This window comes from Numida meleagris, chromosome 9, assembly GCF_002078875.1.
Source record: "Numida meleagris isolate 19003 breed g44 Domestic line chromosome 9, NumMel1.0, whole genome shotgun sequence".
Lineage (NCBI taxonomy): Eukaryota > Metazoa > Chordata > Aves > Galliformes > Numididae > Numida > Numida meleagris.
Window position 1 is genome coordinate 2,759,541 of NC_034417.1, and position 20,311 is coordinate 2,779,851.

A 20,311-nucleotide genomic window follows, 5' to 3' on the forward strand; every position below is an offset into this window, starting at 1 on the left:
CCCCATCCAGCCTGGCCTTGAGCACCTCCAGGGATGGGGCATCCAAAGCTTTCCTGGGCAGCCCGTGCCAGGGCCTCCTCCCCTCTGAGTAGAGAATTTCTTCCTCACATCTAATCTGCATCTCCTCTTTTTCAGTTTAAAGCCATTGTCCTGTATCTCTTTTCCTAGTCATTCTGGAAGTCATTTCTTGCAAGCATTCCATTGCTTTTCTCTTCTCAGAGACAGAAAACCAAACCTGTTCACAGTACTTAAGAAATTTCAATGCACTGCACAATTATTTGGCTGTTTAAGTGCTTGATCAATAAGGCCTTTGTAAAAAGGGAATGATTTCTTTTCCTGCTAGTTCCAGCTTCCAAATGTTCATATGCTTCTGATGACACTAAGATGGAAATAAAACTCAGCAGCTGGTGACACAATCATTGGGATTTTACCACTAAGAGAAGGCAACAATTCCTAGAGGCACATCAGCTATTGTGCTGAAAAAGCTTATGTCTTTGTATCTGTGCACCAGGATGTAGCTGAACTGAAGGAAGTTTTCCCATCTCTTCACCTTTTGCAGCCACCCGACCTAGTTTGCACAGGCTTTTCCTTCCTACAGGTTACCTCGTAGGATGATGGCAGGTAATCCTGTTACCAGGCCTAATTTCAGTATAATGCCTTTAGAATACTTTAGAATTAAAGTATTACACTTTGGACATAGCAATATACGAGCTGTCATTTTTTTCTAAATTGGTTTGGAGGATCATCCAGATCCAGTACATACAAGTGAAAAGTAGTACATTAGAAAAGACAATCATGTTCTAAGTCATCATTATGTTATGTCTCAAGACTTCAGTCCCGTGTGTCTGCTAAACCAATCCCAATAAAACAGTTGTGTTCCTTCTTATGTCTTAAAGGAAACTAGAACTTGTATTTTCTTGAAATTAAAAACAAGTCCACCCAGACAAAACTTCTGGACGACTACTTCCATCATTTGAGGCTTCATATTCTGGAGTAGTGTTGGAAGGAGAGTGAAATAGTAATAAAAGTTACAGTAATACACAGAATGTTGTCTGTGCAAGGAGTGTCTGGGTTTTCTTTGTGTTTTTTTTTTTCTTACCAGCTTAATTACTATAGTTCAATATCTGTATGCATTTCCACATAGCCAAATTGTAGTCACACACTATTTTATAGGTTCTGACTAGAGTTTTTCATTCAAAAACAGATTTTCTGCAGCAGATTCTTCAGAAAAAAGAAAGAAATTTAAGAACTTACTTTAGAAGCTTAACATGCCATTCATACAAGCTGTCATTTACCAGTTCCACCGAATATATCCCTGCGGAAACATTAGATAAAATTAGCTATGCACTACAATTTTTAAAAGGCAAAATGTAGTCTCAGCTTATTCTTTGCTTTTAAATACAAATACTGGCAGTAGATGTAAGCAATGAGTAATATACTGAGTCACATCTTTTCCTCAGTAGTAGAAGCCCTACAGAGCAGCCACAAGGGAAGAGTTCTTTCAGTTCCATATGGAAAAGAAAAAGCCCCACACAAGTAAAAATACTTATCTGGCTCCTAAACCATTTCCCTCCAAACCAGTTTCCTTTCAAACTTTACAGAGGTATGTAACTCCAGCTTGCTTAGTACTCGGTATATTTTAAACCTAGTTCACGACCAGCACACTTTTTAAAAACACTTAACACACAGTCCAAGCATGCAGCATTATATTACACAGGTTCCCTTAACAGCACTGGCAAACAGGGGCAGGATCCCAACCAGTGTATGGAGTGGAAACCCAAGAAGATGACACTGCACTGGATGAAGCACACTCCCAACAGCTGAACAGAGAAGCCAGAAAACTTGAAAGATGCATCAGAATAGCTGCCCTACTGTCACCCATGACTCACGCACTGCTCCTTCAACTCCACTGGTTACCATGGGCTGCAACTGCCCTGAAGGAATGACTTCTGCTTGTCTTAAAGAGCTGTATTGTACCTAAACCAGCAGTTGTAAAATGGTTCTTTAGAGACATGCACAGTTCAGGACTGATGTGAAGACAGTCCTACCAAAAGGGTATGCTACTTGGCCAACCCTTTAAGCATCCAGGTTTGGAGCTCAGTAGTATTTATACGTGCTCATGAACAGCAACAGTGTCACAGTTGCTCACTGCTTTGATATAGAAGATTTTAAACAGCACTATCTATAGTTGGGTTTTGTTGTCATTATTTTGTTTTTAAATAGTCAAGAGGCGTTATTTGCAACCAGCTCAGATACTTTTTTCTTAGTTGAGGCAGTAAGAGGAAAAAGTTACTCAAGAACTTATCTTACCTGATTAACTTCTAGTTTCTGATAATTCCTCAAGTAGGAAATGGAATCAAGGTAGATTCCCTTCATTTCAACATGAGTTTTTTTTGCTTATTCCATTAAGAGGCTATCCACATCCATAGAGACAATCAAGTAAAAAAGCGAGCACAAAGACCCATGAAGCAAGCCAGAAGTGAGGAGATGAAAAGGTACTAAGAAAAACAGCCCCTTGGAAAACAGGCCACTTCTTGCTCACAGCAACATGACTAGGTAGAAATAAATCCCACACAATCTTTGGATAAAAGCAATTATACGAACAACAAAACCACTAAAGACATAAACAGAAATTATTTCACTTAAACAAAGTGTTTCCTCCTCCCTCCCCGTTCTCCCAAAATAATTAGAGGCCTTTAAGAATTTTTTCCTATGTGAACTAACCAAATCCTCAATTTTGTACTTCAGAGACAAGAGAATTCTTAGTCTGGAGGAGTTACAACTCCTACTATCCAAAAGATTAATGACACTCTGTCTAACTTACAGCAGTGTGTTTTAATTTACTGGATTTTTTTTTTTATTATTTTTTTTCCCCGCTAGTGTTAGCTTATGAAAAAAGGGTTTTCTATTTGTCTTTAAGAGCAGTTATTCAACTAGATTTTCCAGGCAGGTCAGCAACTCTCCCACTGACAGCAAGCTCATAGTTCTATTTAGCTTTTGCTTGAACTTTAACAGTGGCATTTCAACCACTAGAGAAACTTCAGTTTTTAAATGGATGCCACCTTGAGCAGACACCCTTAGCTGGAAACCTGACTGTGCTTTTTTTAATGCTACCTTTTCTTCTTTTTTAAACTTCAGAAGTCCTTGTGCTGTTCTACTGTCTATCCTGAAAGTACATAACGTCAGAGACACTGAAGTGAACTCTACGCAACTTAAAAGCAATCTTTGATTTTCTGGCTTACATTGCAATTAAAGAAAATGGTGTGACGCTTCCTCACAACAGTCACCAGAACCTGTAAGTTTCACAGTGATTCCCTTCGTGTGCTCACAGCAAAGAAGTTTAAATTATGGGGAAAATGGCCACAAAAACGAGTACTCAGAACTAAGATCACATTATCTACTCATGTCCCTGCTAAGATGGTGACAGCTATGTAACAACAGAACACAGAACAAGGCTATAAAAACAGGAGTTACGTACAAAGGAACAAACTGACACTTAAATTCACTGAAGCCCCACAACTAAGTGAAGCCATAAGGAAGGAATCCAGGTGTGTTTCATAACAAACAGCATCATTTACTGAAAAAAATTAATAAATGGATTAGAAGGACAGCAATCCTACTTTGAAACACCATCAGTTTTATAGTATCAACCTCCACCTCAGTTAGGTATTTCCAGTTTGCTCAGGGAAGCAAATATTCTTATCAGGCACTTATTTATACAGGGAGATTTGAAGAGCAGGACGAGTTGCACAACTCCAGGCAAACAAGACAGTTCCTTGACTGCGACATAGTGCGGTTACAAGATATTCTTACTTTGTTCTGTTCAGACTGCTAGAGAAGTAGTATGGAATTACACTGAGTTAGAGAAAAGAGTATGTCATTTAGCTCCTCATAAATGCACAGATTTTTGTCAGAGAGGGCAACAATACTTCTTGCCAGAAATAATATCACAACATCCTATAGAATAGAATAAGTGATATTAGAATAAAAAAAATAGCTTAAGTAGTAAGTGATTCAAAAACACCATACGAGCTGTTTGAAGGATCCAGCATACTGGTCATTTGTCAGTCTAGAAAGCTTTGGTAATTACTTGGACTTGGGGATTCTCCCACTTGACTTCTACAACTTTCAGAGATTCACAAGCCCTTATCCTGATGGGGGATTTCAACTACTTGTATATCTGCTGGGAAAACAATACAGCGAGCTGCAAGCAATCCAGGAGACTCCCGGCATCTGTTAAGGTCAAGTGTATCCTGGGCTGCATCAAGAGAGGAGTGGCCAGCAGGGCAAGGGAGGCAACTGCCCCTCTCTACTCTGCCCCTGTAAGGCCCCACCTGGAGTACTGTGTCCATGCCTGGGGCGCCCAGCTCAAGAAGGATGTGGAGCTGCTGGAACAGGTCCAGAGGAGGGCCTTGAAGATGCTCGGAGGGCTGGAGCACCTCTCCTACAAAGGGGGGGCTGAGGCAGTTGGGCTTGTTCAGCTTGGAGAAGGCTCCAGGGAGACCTCACTGCAGCTTTCCAGTTCTTGAAGGGAGCTTACAAGCAGGGGGTGGGCAGACTTTTTAGACAGTCTGATAGCGAAAGGACAAGGGGGAATGGCTTTAAACTAAATGAGGGAAAATTTAGGTTAGATGTTAGGATGAAATTGTTTAGAGGGTAGTGAAGCACTGGAACAGGTTGCACAGTAGCCATGGACATCCCATCCCTGGACACATTCAGGGGCAGGCTGGATGGAGCCCTGGGCAACCTGATATGGTGGGAGGCAACCCTGTTCACAGCAGAGGGGTTGGAACTAGATGATCTTTAAAAGTCCCTTCCAAACTAAGCCACTCTGTGACTACAGGGGCTCCTGGTTGTCCCTCCAGCAGTATCTATGCTATTAAGGGCCATACAGTTTTTCACAGTCAAACAGACTTCTTACACACAATCCTTTTTCTATACCTAAAAGCAACCTCTGAAGATTACATAGAGGCAGTAAAACACCCCCCATGACTTACTGAAGAACCATTTCTAGGCTCTTCCTTAACCCTTTTAATCCATTCTCTACTGGATAGATGGTGATTAGGGTTTACTAGCAAGCACTCAGTTGTGATAAAATCTGAAAGTATTAGGCTACATTAAGTCAATAGGAGGTTACAACTGTATTTATAGTTCAAATGTTTTACCACTATCCACAGTACCTCAGCACCTAATACTGTTTACCTAAGAAGTAAACACAGCAGATGAAAACAGAGGTCTACTGCTTCTTCAACTCTGTCCTTTTAACACACACATTGAAATGCCATGGCCACCGAACAAGACTTTAGCCAACTAGAAACAAACTAGGGAAGCAAGTCAGACAAGCAGAAGACAGAGGGTTAAAGCTCAGGCTGACTTTCTAATCTGGCACTCCTCCTGTTCACGTCCTGCCTGCACCAGAAGGCTCTCCTTGTGGCTGCAGTGATGGAGCTGGCTATTGAACTGACCTACAAGAACACAACTTGATTGAAATGCACGTAAGTTCTGCCTATTGTACAATAATATCCAGATAATTCAATATGCAGTTTCCTTTGCTGAGCTAGTTTAGACAAAGCCCTTATACGGAGCAAAGAGCACAGCCAACCACCTACCAAAGAGCTAATCAATGCTTATCCAAACAAATTTAAAAGGCAAACTTTTCATTTGTATCCTTATTCCAAGGAACAAATGGAGCTCAGGATCAGATTAGCACCATCACAAAATAATAGAACTAACGGGAGTGTAATTAAGACTAAATATTGTATAGTAACAAAGCCTTCTGCTATTGAACACAAATTCTTCCTCAAAGTATACTGCATGAGTATCACCAACTGGGACGTGCTCACAGCTTTTGCCCTACACACCTCAAGAGCAGAAATTCCCTTTTAGTTCTTAAATCTCAACAACTCCCACAGCAGTCATCTTGAAATGGCCTTTGTAGTCATCTCACCCTAAGGTTACTTCCATAGTCACAATCCTGTTGTTAATTGCAGTATGAAGGTTTGCATAACAAAAATGAATAACATATTAGAGGATATATATCTTGATTTCCTTTTACTTCATAAATGCATTGTTTTATACAATGAGAGTATATAAATAAATACATAGGTACATTATATATCTATAGATACACACATACAACTACAGAACAGAAAAAGATTAATAGGAAGTATTTGCTAGGAGAATTCTTTCAAAGTATACTTTAAGAATCCGAAGTATTTTACCTGTTTTATAACTCTGTGATCTATATATATCCCTGAGTTCCTTCATAAGTCGATCTGAAGCCTGAACCGACCCAGAGACTGCACCCTGAAACAAACCAAAAAGACTACATATAAGCAAAAAGTAATATTTCCATCAAACTGCGTTATTTGCATAAGACATTGCACTCCCTTGAGGCTATTAACAATACATTAATTTCTTTACCAGTATTTGACTTTTTTAGAAGCTAGATATTCTAGTAAGCAAAGAAACAAGACACTCTTCAGAGTAGTACATTAATAGATATACAAACCATTACATGGTACAGGTGATACAGTACAAACTTCTCATCAATGTAACATGACAGGTATATTTCTCCATTTTTCCATAAAGGAATTTAACCTCTTTGGCATTTTGATTTCCAAGAGAGGAACACAATACATTTATAACACAGAATTTACTTCTGGCTCCAGCTCTTACATGCTGAAGGAAGGCTAAGGTTTACCCTAAGTACAAGCTTCTGCACGTCAAGTTTTACTGTTTTCTCAGAAGTTTATTTTTATTTGGCAAGAGAACAAAGTAAAGGAGTTTGGAATTACCTACTATAGAACACCAGCGTTTGCAAGAAGTAAGACCAACCTGTATATTTCAGAAAATGCAGAATAAAAGTAATACTATTATTTGCAATAAAGAGAAAAGAAATTAACAGCAGTGCAAAGGAAAGGGAAGGAAAGTAAACTTTAAAATACCAAGCATTTTGTCACAACGTGTCAGTTATTGAGGTTTATGCAACCAGAGCAGAAATATCTTCTGCTGCTTTACAGCTCAGTTTAGAATTACTAAACATCTCACTGAGAACTAAGCATACACTTTCTGTCCTCAGTATTTCAGCAGAAGATACACCACTAAAGCAAGAAAGCAGAACCACCTTGAAGTGATCTGCACACAAAACACAGCAGGCTCTAAAAATAAGCCAGTAATTCACAGATTAACAAACACATCAGCCATCAGGTAACTCATGTCCTCGCGTATCGGCAACTGCTGGATTGCATATATTCTGCAGGCACGCTGAACACTGACAGTTCTGTGACCTCAGTATTAACCATTTTGTCTCCATTTCATCAGCTTTACAGGGAGACTGTACTTCTTCCTCTGAAGAAATTCCTGTGTTTATTTAGAATAATGCAATGACCAAAAGTACCTACATTGCTCTCTCCAATTCAATTCCCCAGCTAATGGGAAAGTTATTGACACTAAACCTTAGATGCTACGTAATTACTCTGCTTCTGCATTTCTCCGGAACAACCACTTCACATTCAAGACTTCTGGTAAATGCTAAGGCAAAAAAAAAAGCCAGCATTACACAACTTAAAACACGGAAAAAGCACTAGGACCCCAAACAAGGTGAAGAAGCTATCAAACCTGACCCTATGACATTTTTACGTTGCTTGTTTTTCTTGGCTTTCACTAGAAGTCAGAAGATTATTACACAAGATCCACATAATTCTCTGCTGCTGCTTGGACTTCAAGCATTTCCACTGGAATACAGACTAATACATACGGCTCATCAGCATTGTTTCATGTTAAAAAAAAGAAAACAGAATAAAGTTAAGTTCAGTCTCTATATGAAGTCCTGAGTGACTAGTATATTTTTCTACTCCAAATATTTTTTAAAAGGTTCCTAGCATTTCCTTTCAGATACAATGAACATCCACAAACAAATTATTTTTGGACAAAAGCGTTCGAAGTATCTGTGAAGGAATCTGAGCCTGCTAGAACCATTGGCCTTGCACCTGAAATGTCATCCCCGTTTGCCTGGAACCAACAGCTACACATGTATCTTACTTGTAGGATCAAATTATTTCTTAGTAAGGATTAATCATCAATTATTCTTAATACTAAAGCCAGTGACTTGATACGCAAGCCTCCACGTACTCCTTTGTTTTTGCTGCTCAGTAACATCATATAATACAGTCAGGTTCATACTGTAATCTGTAGACTATTCTTTTAGGCTATTCATTTTCATACACTCAATTTAATTATGTAGACTGCTTAAATTCCACTAGTTTTCCTTAATGGGTAAGTATGAAGAATGCGTTTTGTAATTAAATATGCAAATAAGAGCTAACTCCTTTCAACTGACTTAACAAAATCTACATAGTAAAGACAGGGCTCAAGAGAAGCCATTTCTCAGTTTGCTGAAGGCCCTGCTTACACTGTAGAATCAGCCAGAGAAGGAAGGGCCTACTCTGCCTTTAACAGGAAGTGAACACAGTTTTATGAAAAAACAGTGGTTGTTTACATACAGATTATTAATTGCAACTGTAGTCTTGGTGGACATGGTTACAGTTTGCATATGTGTTACTGAGCCTCTCCTATAAGGCAAATTAACGCTGTTTATACACGCTACTTGCTGAAAAAGGAAGAAATATACTTCAAGAAGTAATATAATGCAGCATTAACTGTCACTCTACATCAAATTGCTGTGCTCTTTCAAACTTGCACTGTGTTACAGTTACGGTACTGTCATGAACATGTCAAGTTCAAAGGAGTGGAACTTCACACAGAACTGCCAGGATTTGGGCTTTTTTTCAGTGCAGAGCTGAGCAGTGCCTTGGCCTCACCTGCTGAATTACTTTCTGAAAGAAGGAATTTGCTTTAGTTCTTCACAAAGTAATAGCCCCAACATACAAGTAATTTAAAAGCAACGGAGATTGTCAAACACAACCTCTGGAATACCAGTTTCCTCACAGCATTTTTATTTCCATCAAATTAAGCTACTGATTTTCTGCACACAATGTCGGCAGTTCATGTAACCATATGAAATTTAAGCATCTTCTGTGCTGTAGTAGTTTACAAAGCAAAACATAGCACACCCACACACCCCTGAACTTCCATTGTAACTGCTGATAAACAGAATTGGTATTTTAAAAAAATTAAGTAGTCTCAGTAGACCTTGTCTATAATTGTTTTCACCCTTTTTCCTAGGAGTTTCCCACTGGGCTGCCTGCTGCTTGTACAGCAATATTAAAGTTAGCCTTGATCCTCTCAAGAATCCATAGACTGCAGATCAGTAATCTGTGATCAAGAGAAGGGAGTCTAACAAGCTTAACTGAAGAAGTTTAGCGTAAGAGCTTGATTTACATCCTCTGAACTGCTCTTGGAGGACACTGACAAGAAAGCACAGGGAGAGTCAATGTTACATCTGATGGCAGCCTTAATACTAAATGCCACTGCCTTGAAACAAAGCCTGCATTACCAGAAATGGAAGAATTTGGCCCAAGCCAGTATAGGCATTACAGTTTTCAGAAGCACTTCTAACCTTCATTGGTATTTTAGTGAGAACATACACACATACGAATAAAAATCTTTATAAAATAGATAAGCAACTTAGTGCCTGCTGCACTAAGTCTCTAGTGATCTCTCCTGCAGCCTCAGCTTTCCTCCTCTGCACACTCTTCGATGGCCTTCCCACTTCCCCATAACACAACCATAGGCTGTTGCTTGAGGTATCCAAGGTAGCAGGCACAACTCACTGCAGTTTTAAAATGCAGATACTAGATTGCCTGTCATTCTTCTGATCCTAGAAACATCGTCACACCTCACTACAGTGCACTACAGTGCCCCACCCAACACATTTCCAGTAACTCAGCTGCAATACCAAAAATTATTTGGTAAAGCAGCAACAAGAAAAAGGAAATTCACACAAAATAATGAAATTAAGTCAAAAGCAGCCCCAAAAGTGCTACAGAAGACAAGTTTCCTCTACCATCACGTGATGCTCTCAGTATTTGAGAAGTGCACACCATGTGGAGAGAGACCTCTGAAAAGCAAGCAGAGGCAAGTCATTAAGCTAATGGAGTTAATGACTCCACTTCAAAGACTTCTCTTAATTCCCAGCAAGCAAGTAGTTATTCACGCTGTTACAATGTTCAGAGGAGGGTTAATTCTTGCTTCATGTTACATACTGTACTTCAATCCAAATTTAAGGTTATTTCCCCATGCAAGCAAGAACGGGATTATAGATACTACCAAGGAAAAAAAGCCTCATTTACAAAATAGGCAAATAGATATTCTGAACTTATATAGAAACCACAAATCCTAAAAATGAGTTTTGAGCCACAGAACGTTGTTTTTAACCCGTGAGGAGTGTGCAGAACTGGAACTGCACGTGTTTCCTTCCTATGGGAATCTTCAGTACGATCACCATCTTCAACCTTCGCATCAGCCAAGGAGAGAGGAAAACCCACGGACTTGGGCCAATAAATATATAAAGAAATTTATGAGTCTTCTGGTTGCATTTAGCATTAGAGCTCTACAATAAGCTTCACATTCCCTCTTCCAAAAAAAGCATGTAAATGACATGGGTTTGGGTTTACTTCCCTCCACTGAGGCAGTGAAGTATACCAGAAGAGCTGCAGCCTGCGTGGAAAAACAATGTTTAGGCAGTTTATTTCCGCAGCTGAAACTCTGTTAGGAAAACCCTCTGAGGAAACCCAGGGAAGAGCTACACAGATTTAAACTTTGCTTTACCTTAGGATGCTAAGCAAGATGCTGCTATCTTACAGAATGTGTTCCAAGTTCCACGTTTTTGCAGCACAAAAGCACATTTTAGTGCTACTGGGTTAGTTCTTTCCTGGGTCAGTAGTGCAACTACAGCTGTCAGCTCTTAAGCACTCGGAGTAAAGCTTCACAAGTCCATTGAGAAACAATTTAACCAGGGCAGCTATTTCTGGTGACCCACAAAAATATCACGGCTCCCAGCAGCAGTTTAATACTCTGCCCCCTGTTCTCAGCTGACCTTATTTATGCACCACCATCAGCAGGAGTGTGCTGGCATGAGAATCAGCTATTATGTAAGCTGAATCTGCTGTTGTCAAAAGAAAGCAGCGGCGTTCATTTCAGCTCCATTGGATGAGGAGGAAAAAAAAAATCAAAAGGAAAGGGAACATTTGCTAAATGGGAGAGACAGCAAAAGGAAATTTGCAGCTTTAAGGGGCTTTCCACACCAAGGAAAAATGCTGACACTGTAAAAATCTTCTTCAGTTCTACTGAAATTTAGGCAACAGAAGCAGACAATGCCTTTCAGGCTGCAAGCAGTTTCATTTATTGATTAAGGAGTCTTTACAAATAGGTCTGAGTAATAAATACAGAGAAATACACAATTTCAATAGGCATTTCCTCAAAGTCTGAAAAAACATTTAAGTTGAAACAGAAACAGCATGTGATCATATTGCTTATGGTTATCATAAAATCACAGAATCACCAAGGTTGGAAAAGACCTAAAGATCATCCAGTCCAACCATCCACCTACCACCAACAACCCCACTAAACCATGGCTCTCAACACTGTATCTAAACATTTCTTGAACACCTCCAGGGACGGCGACTCAACCACCTCCCTGGGCAGCCCATTCCAGCGCCTGACCACTCTTTCACAAAAATACGACTTCCTAACGTCCAACCTGAATCGCTGCTGGTGCAACTTGAGGCCACTCCCCCTCGTCACTAGTTACAAGAGAGAAGAGGCTGACCCCCAGCTCACTACAACCTCCCTTCAGGAGTTATAGAGAGCGATAAGGTCGCCCCTGAGCCTCCTCTTCTCCAGACTGAACAATCCCAGCTCCCTCAGCTGCTCCCCATCACACTTGTGCCCCAGACCCCTCACAGCTCCGTGCCCTCCTCTGAACACGCTCCAGGGCCTCAATGTCTTTCTTGCAGTGAGGGGCCCAACACTGGACACAGCACTCGAGGTGTGGCCTCACCAGTGCTGAGTACAGGTTAGTCATGTCTTAAAATTGTTCTATATGGCAAAATCAGTTTGGTATCATGCATACCAGCTCTTAAATACTGAATGTTCTGCAGAACATAATTCTATGCGCTTTTTTTTTTTTATACATTAGCAGTGGGACAGGAACAGAAGATCTGTATTTGACCACCTCCAAGAGGAGCATTTCTGTTTTATTTTCTCTGCAAAGCTACAAACCAAATCTCTTCTCCAAGTCAAAGCATCAGTAAGAGAGGAAGAAGTCTTTCCTATACTGTGTGAAGTTATTTAGCGACAGCAGATCATGACAAAAAAAAAAAAGACAAGACTGCTAACTAAGGGAGATAGTGGACTGGCTCAGCTGCCACTGAACACTTAGAATGTATATAGCTTCTGCTACAAAAGAAAAGAGCTTTACAACAGTAGTTCCCTTGAGTCTAATTTTTACAAATGGTTTTGTCATTTTAGATAACAGTTACTGGGAAAAAACCATAAAGTTTAAGAAGCAGAACTAACAAAGCTAGTTACTCAGGCAAAAAAATCAGGTGTTCCCTACATACCAATCCTAGATCTTCTTCCTTCCCTAAACACATACAGGTCCATACCCTTCACCTGAGTACTACTCACATTCTCAACTATTACCTTGAAGAGAAACAGCACATCTAGTGTCTGGACAAGATCTACACATCTTCTAACTTGCCAGTAGCATAAAAAAAAAAAATACTGAAGAGCTCAAACAGCGGGGGGCACTAATTCAAGCACATTCTTTCTGAAGGTGACTTAAGAAACTATAGAACTCTTACCTTCAGTTGAAATTGGTCATGAGCAGAAGTATTGAGTTTCATGTCTTATACATTATAAGCCTCTGTGAAACAGAAGTTTTCATTTTTTGGAAGCTAGCCTAAGTAACAAACGTTGTATGACATTATTCTTTCCTATGTGCATCTTTGAGATCGAAAAGCTTCCCTTGAACTCAGCATAAATGACATGGCATTTCTAAGCCTACTGACAATAACAAAATCCACACAAGCCAGTGTTCACAGTTTTATGCCCTCAAAATACTACCATATAGAAATGCCCTTTTTCTACAACTGTCTGCTGGCAGGATCACCCAAAGTTGCAACGATTTGGATTTGCATGTAAGGGTTTGCATGTAAGGGTTGACACTCATGAAAAGACAGAAGATGCTTCCTTCTCCAAAAGGCCAATGCCACCCTAACCCAGTTTGACAACAGAAGTTACACCAGCATTCTCCCAGAATGGACAAAAAAATGCTATGAAGCAGTTTCTCTACCTTTGTGGAACGCTGATTCTTAACTAATTTCATATGCCAAAGAGTCCAGTTACAAACAGACCGTGGAATTCTAGCTGGTCTACTTAAAGAGTCTTCAGAAAAGCTATTTAAGTCTTGTAGCTCAAGATTTTTGTCCTGTATGTGCTAGAAGTCACCTATATGTTAATTTATCTTTAGGTGCGCAGCAGTAGGCTTTATTTGCTGAAAAACATTTCTATTTTAAGGCCAGGAATACTGCAAAGGAAAAAAGATTTCATTAACTCACATTTAAGTGATCTTGCCTTTGATTTTTTCGAATTTTTTCTAAGATTGCAAGGTTCTCTTTTTCAATGCCTTCATCCTCGGATTTCTTCCCGTCAGCTGGTTCCTCCTCCTTCATATCATAGTGATCCAGATCTTCAATGTCCTATAGGATAGAGAAAGATTCACTGTTAAAAACTATGCTCTTCACTCAAGAAAATGCTTTAAGGGCATTTATGATTACAGTCAGTACACTGCACAGCTCTACATGTTAGTGATTGCTGGATGCCATTTCTGTTTTGCTTCAACCTCATTTACTCAGCCAACAGAATTCAAGGGAAGCATAAGGAACCCTTACAATACAAATGAGAGCCAGATTCACAGCCTGTTTCTGGTCATAGAAACAAGCACAATTAAACCGCTATGAGAAATAAAGATAGTAGTAAATTAGCCTGTTAAAACAGGTAGATAGAAAACTAGAAGCTAAGGAATTCTTAAGCCCATTTCAAAGTACACAAACTTAGGGTATCTCCAAGATGCTTATAAAAACAGACTTGCTCTTCATTTTAGAATCCTAGCTATTTTACACTTCTGGCAAACAGTGATTCACACCTGGCAGGGCTACAGCAACCCTCCAAGAAAGTTAAATAGTAGAAAACAACTTGTGTTTTATTCCAGGTGAACATTCTGGCCAGTGATTAGATGGAGCAGTTTTGGAAATACAATACAAGACAGTTTCATATGCCCAAGTTCCTGAGCATATGAACCAACATTTCAGTTCAAAAACATCCCTAAACTTTTTGATCTTTTCAGTTGAACTTTAGGGAGATTACATTTCACAGTTTTGGCTTAATAATTAGCAGAGCATAACACCAGAATTCTACTAGATTAGGGTAACAATCTCATATGTATACATACTTCACCCATATCTTCCTCCTCCTCCTCCTCCGACGTAACTTCTTCTGTTGTTCCATTCTGCAACGTAACAATGAGGTTACTGCATAAAATGTACACGTTCCTTTCTTTCAAAAGCAGGAAGTCTACTAGCAAACAGGAAATATGAAAGTTACACTTGAAGTCTACAAAGGATTGAAGTTTAATTGGAAGGATAAGTAAAGATGCTCTCCTGGAACATGACAACAAAGAAATACTTGTTTGAAACCGAGATAAATAGAATGCCACAATCTCACATAAAGTTCTAAATGGAAACTTAAAATCTAGGTGAGGACATCCTATTTTGAGATAACAGTGACAAACACAATAAACAAGCAGGTTAAAACTCACGATATCTTAATCCATGAAAATCAGATCATGACTCTGACTAGAATCCATATACATGCTAGAGACCTACAAACTAATGGTTCTTGGTCACATTACCTGGAACTACTGCCACAACCACTCACATCATCCAGCCACTGTTATTACATTATCTGATGACATACCAAAACAGTACATTGAGTTACTTTTTCAGAACCTTCTGTTTCAGGATACCACTTCAGGATCAGGCAGTTTGATCTGCAGAAATACTCAGAAGCATTGCATCCTTGTCCTCTGCTTACTCTCTTTTTGACAAGTAAGGAATGCCCCTTCTGTACACACTACAAGGCACTGGATCTTCCGTCTGACTTAACCAAAGCTTCTTAGTTAACTTGAAAACTATCCAAAATTTCCAGCTGTGAAACCCTTCCATGAGTTAATTTTAGAGTTTCGGGGCATAAACAAGACTCTTCAATGAAGCTGCTTCCTAATGTTACAGACCTTGTAGTTGCACTGCTATGTGGGTGGCCAAGGGAGCAGAGCTATAGTATTACTGTTTGGCTCAAGACCAAAATTAAGCAAGTTATTTGTCATTATTATAGTACGGTCACCACAGGAAAACCATCTGTTACACTAGAAGTGTCTTTAAAGATTGTCATCCTAACATGTACAAGCAAAAGCAGATAGCAATCCTATTAAAAATACAAAAAGAACATGCTCACTGTCAGTTACCAGTTCTGTTTTCAGTACAAAACATTTTAGTTAACCAGAACATTCAGCAGCCCTTCACAACTCTTAATTTGTCAAGTGCACAGTAAGTAAACAAGGCACCTCAAGCAGATACTTCCTGCCCAAAGCAGCATATGGTCCTGATATCCTCTATCTCTGCAAGGGACTGAAAAGGCAGGAAAGCAGTAGTAGTAAATTCATTCAAGTGCACATAGTAAAATGTTTACTCTTCACAAAGAAGCATACAGTGTTTTGTTGTCGCAGGCATTCAAGGCCAGCCTGGATGTGGCTCTGGGCAGCCTGGTCTAGTGACTGGCAAGCCTGCCCACAGCAGGGGGGTTGAAACTCAATGATCTTTAAGGTCCTTTTCAACCCAGGCCATTCTATGATTCTATGATAAGTACTAGAAATGCACAGTAGTTGCCTTGAATAGCTGCACACCCTTCAGTGACACACTCCAACTGAAAACGTGTAATACCACAAACTCAGAACTGCAACATAAAATGGATTCTGCAAACAAAACACAGATTGAGAATACCATGAAGCAACACCACATCACATCTAAGTTACGGCTCACACAAAAGTTTTAATCATTCCACCATCTACTTTCTTAAGAGTTGAAAAAACATCTCCCTGATTTCCATAAGGTGTCCGCAGTTTTAATTTACCTGTCCAGCTGGCAATGGCTGATCTAACATTTCAACATCTGGATGCTGAGGAAGATTATACAATCTGCAGAGGTCACATATTAATCGCTTCAGTTGCTGGAGAAGCTATAAAAAAAAGAAAATATGAAAGCATCTGTTTAAACCAAGCCACAGAAGAAGTATAAAGTTCCTTTGCAAGTTGATGTTAACTTTCAGTCAGCCTACAGCATTTAAGTCTGAGGGTACTAGAATAAAGACACCTCTTCTTGCTGCGTCTTTGATAGCCCACCTTGGTGGCTTTATGATAACAGCAGACAAGTTAGAGATGGCTCCTTTCTTTGTACTTCCATCAAGCTAAAAAAAAAAAAAGTAGCAAGCAAAAGGACTATCTGCTCCGGCAACATGGTTCATTCCAGACATAGATCTCAGAGCCACAAATCACTCGGGAATAATCAAACAGCTGTACTCCTCAAGACATGCCGCTGCATCCCAGTTTCCTAGTTTAAAGAGCAACATTTTAAAAACAAAATCCAACAAAACCCACATACCAACAAGGAACAATCTAATTTCCCACATCCTGGATCCCTCTTCAGGGCACAGCAGGACAGCTCTAGAAGCAAACCTAGAAACACTGGCACCGGCGATCACACAGCAACTTGCAAGCTTCCAGACAGACCAATTCCTAATGCACTTCAGCACAAAAGCACAAATTTAACCATAATAGGGGAGGCAAGAACACACAGCTGAGAGGACGGATCCTCTTCTTTAGCAGAGGTCTGCAACTCACGGTTAGCTCAATGCAACTGAAAAACTGCAGTTTCATTTCTGTAGCGAAATACGTGATATCAGTCTTCCTTCCTGCTACATTTTCCTCCCCCAAAGGAATTCATTTCATACCCTTGCTCCTTCTGCCACGGATCAGCTTAATCATTATCCTTTATGCTTCATTTGTATGTAAGAAAAACTTACAGGACAATTTGGGCTAGCAGGTTGACACAGGTACATCTGGGAGCCGTCCAGGTCAACCTCATGCTCTAAGCAGTACCTAGCATGATTTCCTATGTGTTAGTGGTAAACAGAGAAACTATATCAAAAGGGGTAGCAGATTCCTGTCATATAGTAATAATTTAAATACATCTCCTGGCTAACTTCACATGTTTGGCTACCATACAAGTACTACAGGAGAATTTTTACCACGTCAAAATTTACCACAAGTGAAAAGCTTCAACATACACAGCCTGTTTAACGACTATGTCTGAAGAGCATGCTCATCAGTTTCCAAACAGCTGATAATCATCAAAAGTTGTCAAGCAAGCAGGAAGGGCAGAATAATACCAAAGGACTTCAGAGAACAGGTGAAATACATCTAGCACATTTGCTCTGCCGAGCTCCTGGAGAGCTCAATGCAGTTTCCCATTCAACATTTTAACTGTTTTTACAGTAACCTTTATTATGAGTTCAGAGCAATGTGAAACAATGGATCTTTAGCTGAAGTTAAATGAAAACCAGTTAGCAGCTTTAAAAAAAAGAACAACACTAAGTTGATATAAATTGGTTTTGGAATTCATTTCTGCAGGCAGTTCCTATCCTTTCTACCCTGCTACAAGAAGGGTGTGTGCAAGCTGCTCAAACTTCCTTGAGGAGGGTGTAAAGGGTAAAGTTGTAAAGGAGCAAAAAAACCCCAGTACCCACAAGGTCAAGCCTTTTGACCCTTAGGCCTGATTTTGTAAAGTAATTGTCTCTATCCTGTCTTCATTTTGACATTACACGATGTGGGGTTGATTTCTAAGAAGCCCACAGGCCATGCACAGGTGCTACATCAACCCATTAGTTTTTCAATGGGCAAGTACAATTTTGATATCAGAAGCTGCTCTGTTACAACAAACATAAGCGGTCTATGTCTGCATGCAACTCAGGGCAGCAAGTCCCACATACTTGTGATAAACGCTTCTTACCCTAATGCAAGCAAACTTGTAGGCAGGTAAGCACAGGAAACACCTTGTCTAAAACCTTGTTTTAGTCTAAAGATAACATTCACATCAGCTTCAATCTGGAGGTCATTCTGTAGAAAGGGATTTCTAAAGAAAGCTGATTTGGCTGTGTATTCTAGTATTACACTGTCCTACGTCTCCCTAGGCAGAGGTCACAGACTAAAAACCTGTATTTAACATTCCCTTAGCTGTCCTCTTACCTCTGTAGTTGATGTAGTTTCCACGGAAAGGAAACACTAAAAGTGCTGTTCTTCCTCAGTAAGTTACAATGCATTTCACTAATTATTCTCAGAAAGCCTTAAACTTTTTGGGGCTGAAACTTGACTACTGTGAAAAAAGCAAGCATTTTTAAGTTATCTTCCTCTTCTTGTTTCAAATCTTTTGGATTGCTTTTGGTTCGTATGTTTTTAGAAGATGAAACTTATGTTTGCAAAGGCCCCAAAATAAGACCTTAAACAGAACCCATGTAATTGCTTATTAACGTGGAAAAGCTTGAACTGAAAAAACATCCAAAGCAACCAGAACTCACCAGAGTATTGCTCTTCTTAATATCTTCTAAACGCTCCAAGACTGAAGTCAGGTTTGGGTCATCTGATTCCACAAACCATATTGGTGATGAAGAGGGGTAAGATTCCTGTTTTTAAAAAAATAACAACAAATAAACAAAAAAGTTCAAAGCTTTTAAAGCTCATTCACACCAAACTTTAACAGCGCAGTAACAAATCCTCGTCTTACCCTAAGCTGGGTAACATGGAAGAAAAATAACCCGGTAACTTGAGGCAACTCAAGAGCAGTCAAAAGAATTCCAGATAACTGGTTCTTCTAGTATTACATTCTGTCTTCATCTTGAAGAAACAATGGACATTCATAAGAAAGTACTGAAAAGTTTAAAGTCCTGAGGGCAAGTAGAGCAGGAGGAAGAAATATAGAAATTCAGCAGAGATGATTATTATAAAAAAATATATGGAATCACAACTAGTACACGTCACAGAATAAAACCATATCCATGCTAGTTTTTCCACAAAAATACAGATACCTCCAAGCAGTATCTATGAAAGCAACCACACCTGCAGGCTTAAGATCTCCTCTGGATTATTCAAACTGTTCTAGCATCAACTCTCAGACCAAAGCAACACAGTTCACATCTCCTGCTTTAAAGGACAAGTGAACAGGTGAATCACAATGCCAAAAATACATTTTTTTCTTTGCATCATCATGCTGCAAAGGGCCATTAAAGGACTTGCCATTGCTGAAGGACATCTCAAACAAATGGATGAACTACACATGTCAATAGATCCCTGCAGTTGTCTGGCAAGCACCAAAGTGCATCCTGCTGACAGTGAGATCAAATGGGTTCACAGGACTAGAAATACATCTCATTTTACACAGCAAGCCACAGTCACAGCACACACAATGGGGAACAGACGTGGCCCACAACCACTTGCAATCCATGACAAGAGGCTTTTCTGTCACTAAACTGGCACAGCAGGCACCCTTTCAAAAGGTGCTGGGAAGACCCTCATTGCTCCTTTCTCCACCAGAAGGAGACCAGGGACAAACCTAGAATAAGATGTTTGTTGTCTGCAGACCTTATCTATTCCTAGTCTGAAGGGCCTATAGAATAATCTTCAAAAATACTTAAGCAAATCTTTCTTCAGACAAGGACATGACTAGCAGCTCAGGTCTGACGATCGAGCAATCCCTCCGTGTGCTTTATTATATCACAGTGGCTACTTGAACACGCTGATACCTTCTGCAATGAATGACAAACCTTCTCCTCTGCTCTCATTCCTTTTCATTCCAAGTCCTGCCATACGTGAGAAAACACAGCAGGATTTGATGCTGTCTGCCTTATGAATGTACGGCACATACAAATTACTATAGGCCCCAAAAATGCATGAAACATTCATTTTCAGTCTGCTTTAGCTTTTGAAACGCAAACAGAAACCATGCATTCATCTCAAAGACTTCTCTTAAACACTGCCTAAGCACATCCACTCATGTGTATCAGAGAAGACATTAGCCTAACTTCCAGCTCATGGCAACACTTTTTAACTCTGCAGATTTGCCAATAAATACGTTCTTTTACCTTAAAGAAAGAAAAATCGAGTGCCATTTACGTTAAGTAACACATATTTAGGGAAAAGCTGAGTCTCACGCAGCTATGAGTCACTATATTTTGAAATACA

The 20,311-nt window shown here is 39.7% G+C and overlaps 1 protein-coding gene and 1 long non-coding RNA gene across 3 annotated transcripts in view; one reads left to right on the plus strand and one right to left on the minus strand.

Annotated features, from left to right (window-relative positions):
* The window catches only part of UBE2Q2 (ubiquitin conjugating enzyme E2 Q2), a 38,282-nt gene that overhangs the window by 6,087 nt on the left and 11,884 nt on the right, over positions 1–20,311 (minus strand). Inside the window, exons 2-7 of the mRNA XM_021406867.1 lie at positions 18,652–18,756; positions 16,153–16,257; positions 14,417–14,473; positions 13,524–13,664; positions 6,222–6,306; positions 1,255–1,315 (exon numbers count right to left, since the gene is read on the minus strand). Of these exons, the coding sequence (XP_021262542.1) occupies positions 1,255–1,315; positions 6,222–6,306; positions 13,524–13,664; positions 14,417–14,473; positions 16,153–16,257; positions 18,652–18,756 (554 nt within the window). The remainder of the gene's footprint in view (positions 1–1,254; positions 1,316–6,221; positions 6,307–13,523; positions 13,665–14,416; positions 14,474–16,152; positions 16,258–18,651; positions 18,757–20,311) is intronic.
* Positions 4,430–7,822, plus strand: LOC110403557. 2 transcript variants are annotated; one of them, XR_002441727.1, is made up of 2 exons: positions 4,430–5,495; positions 7,082–7,822. It is a non-coding gene; the product is annotated as an uncharacterized LOC110403557 (long non-coding RNA). The 2 variants fall into 2 exon arrangements; XR_002441726.1 differs by having other exon boundaries at positions 7,324–7,822.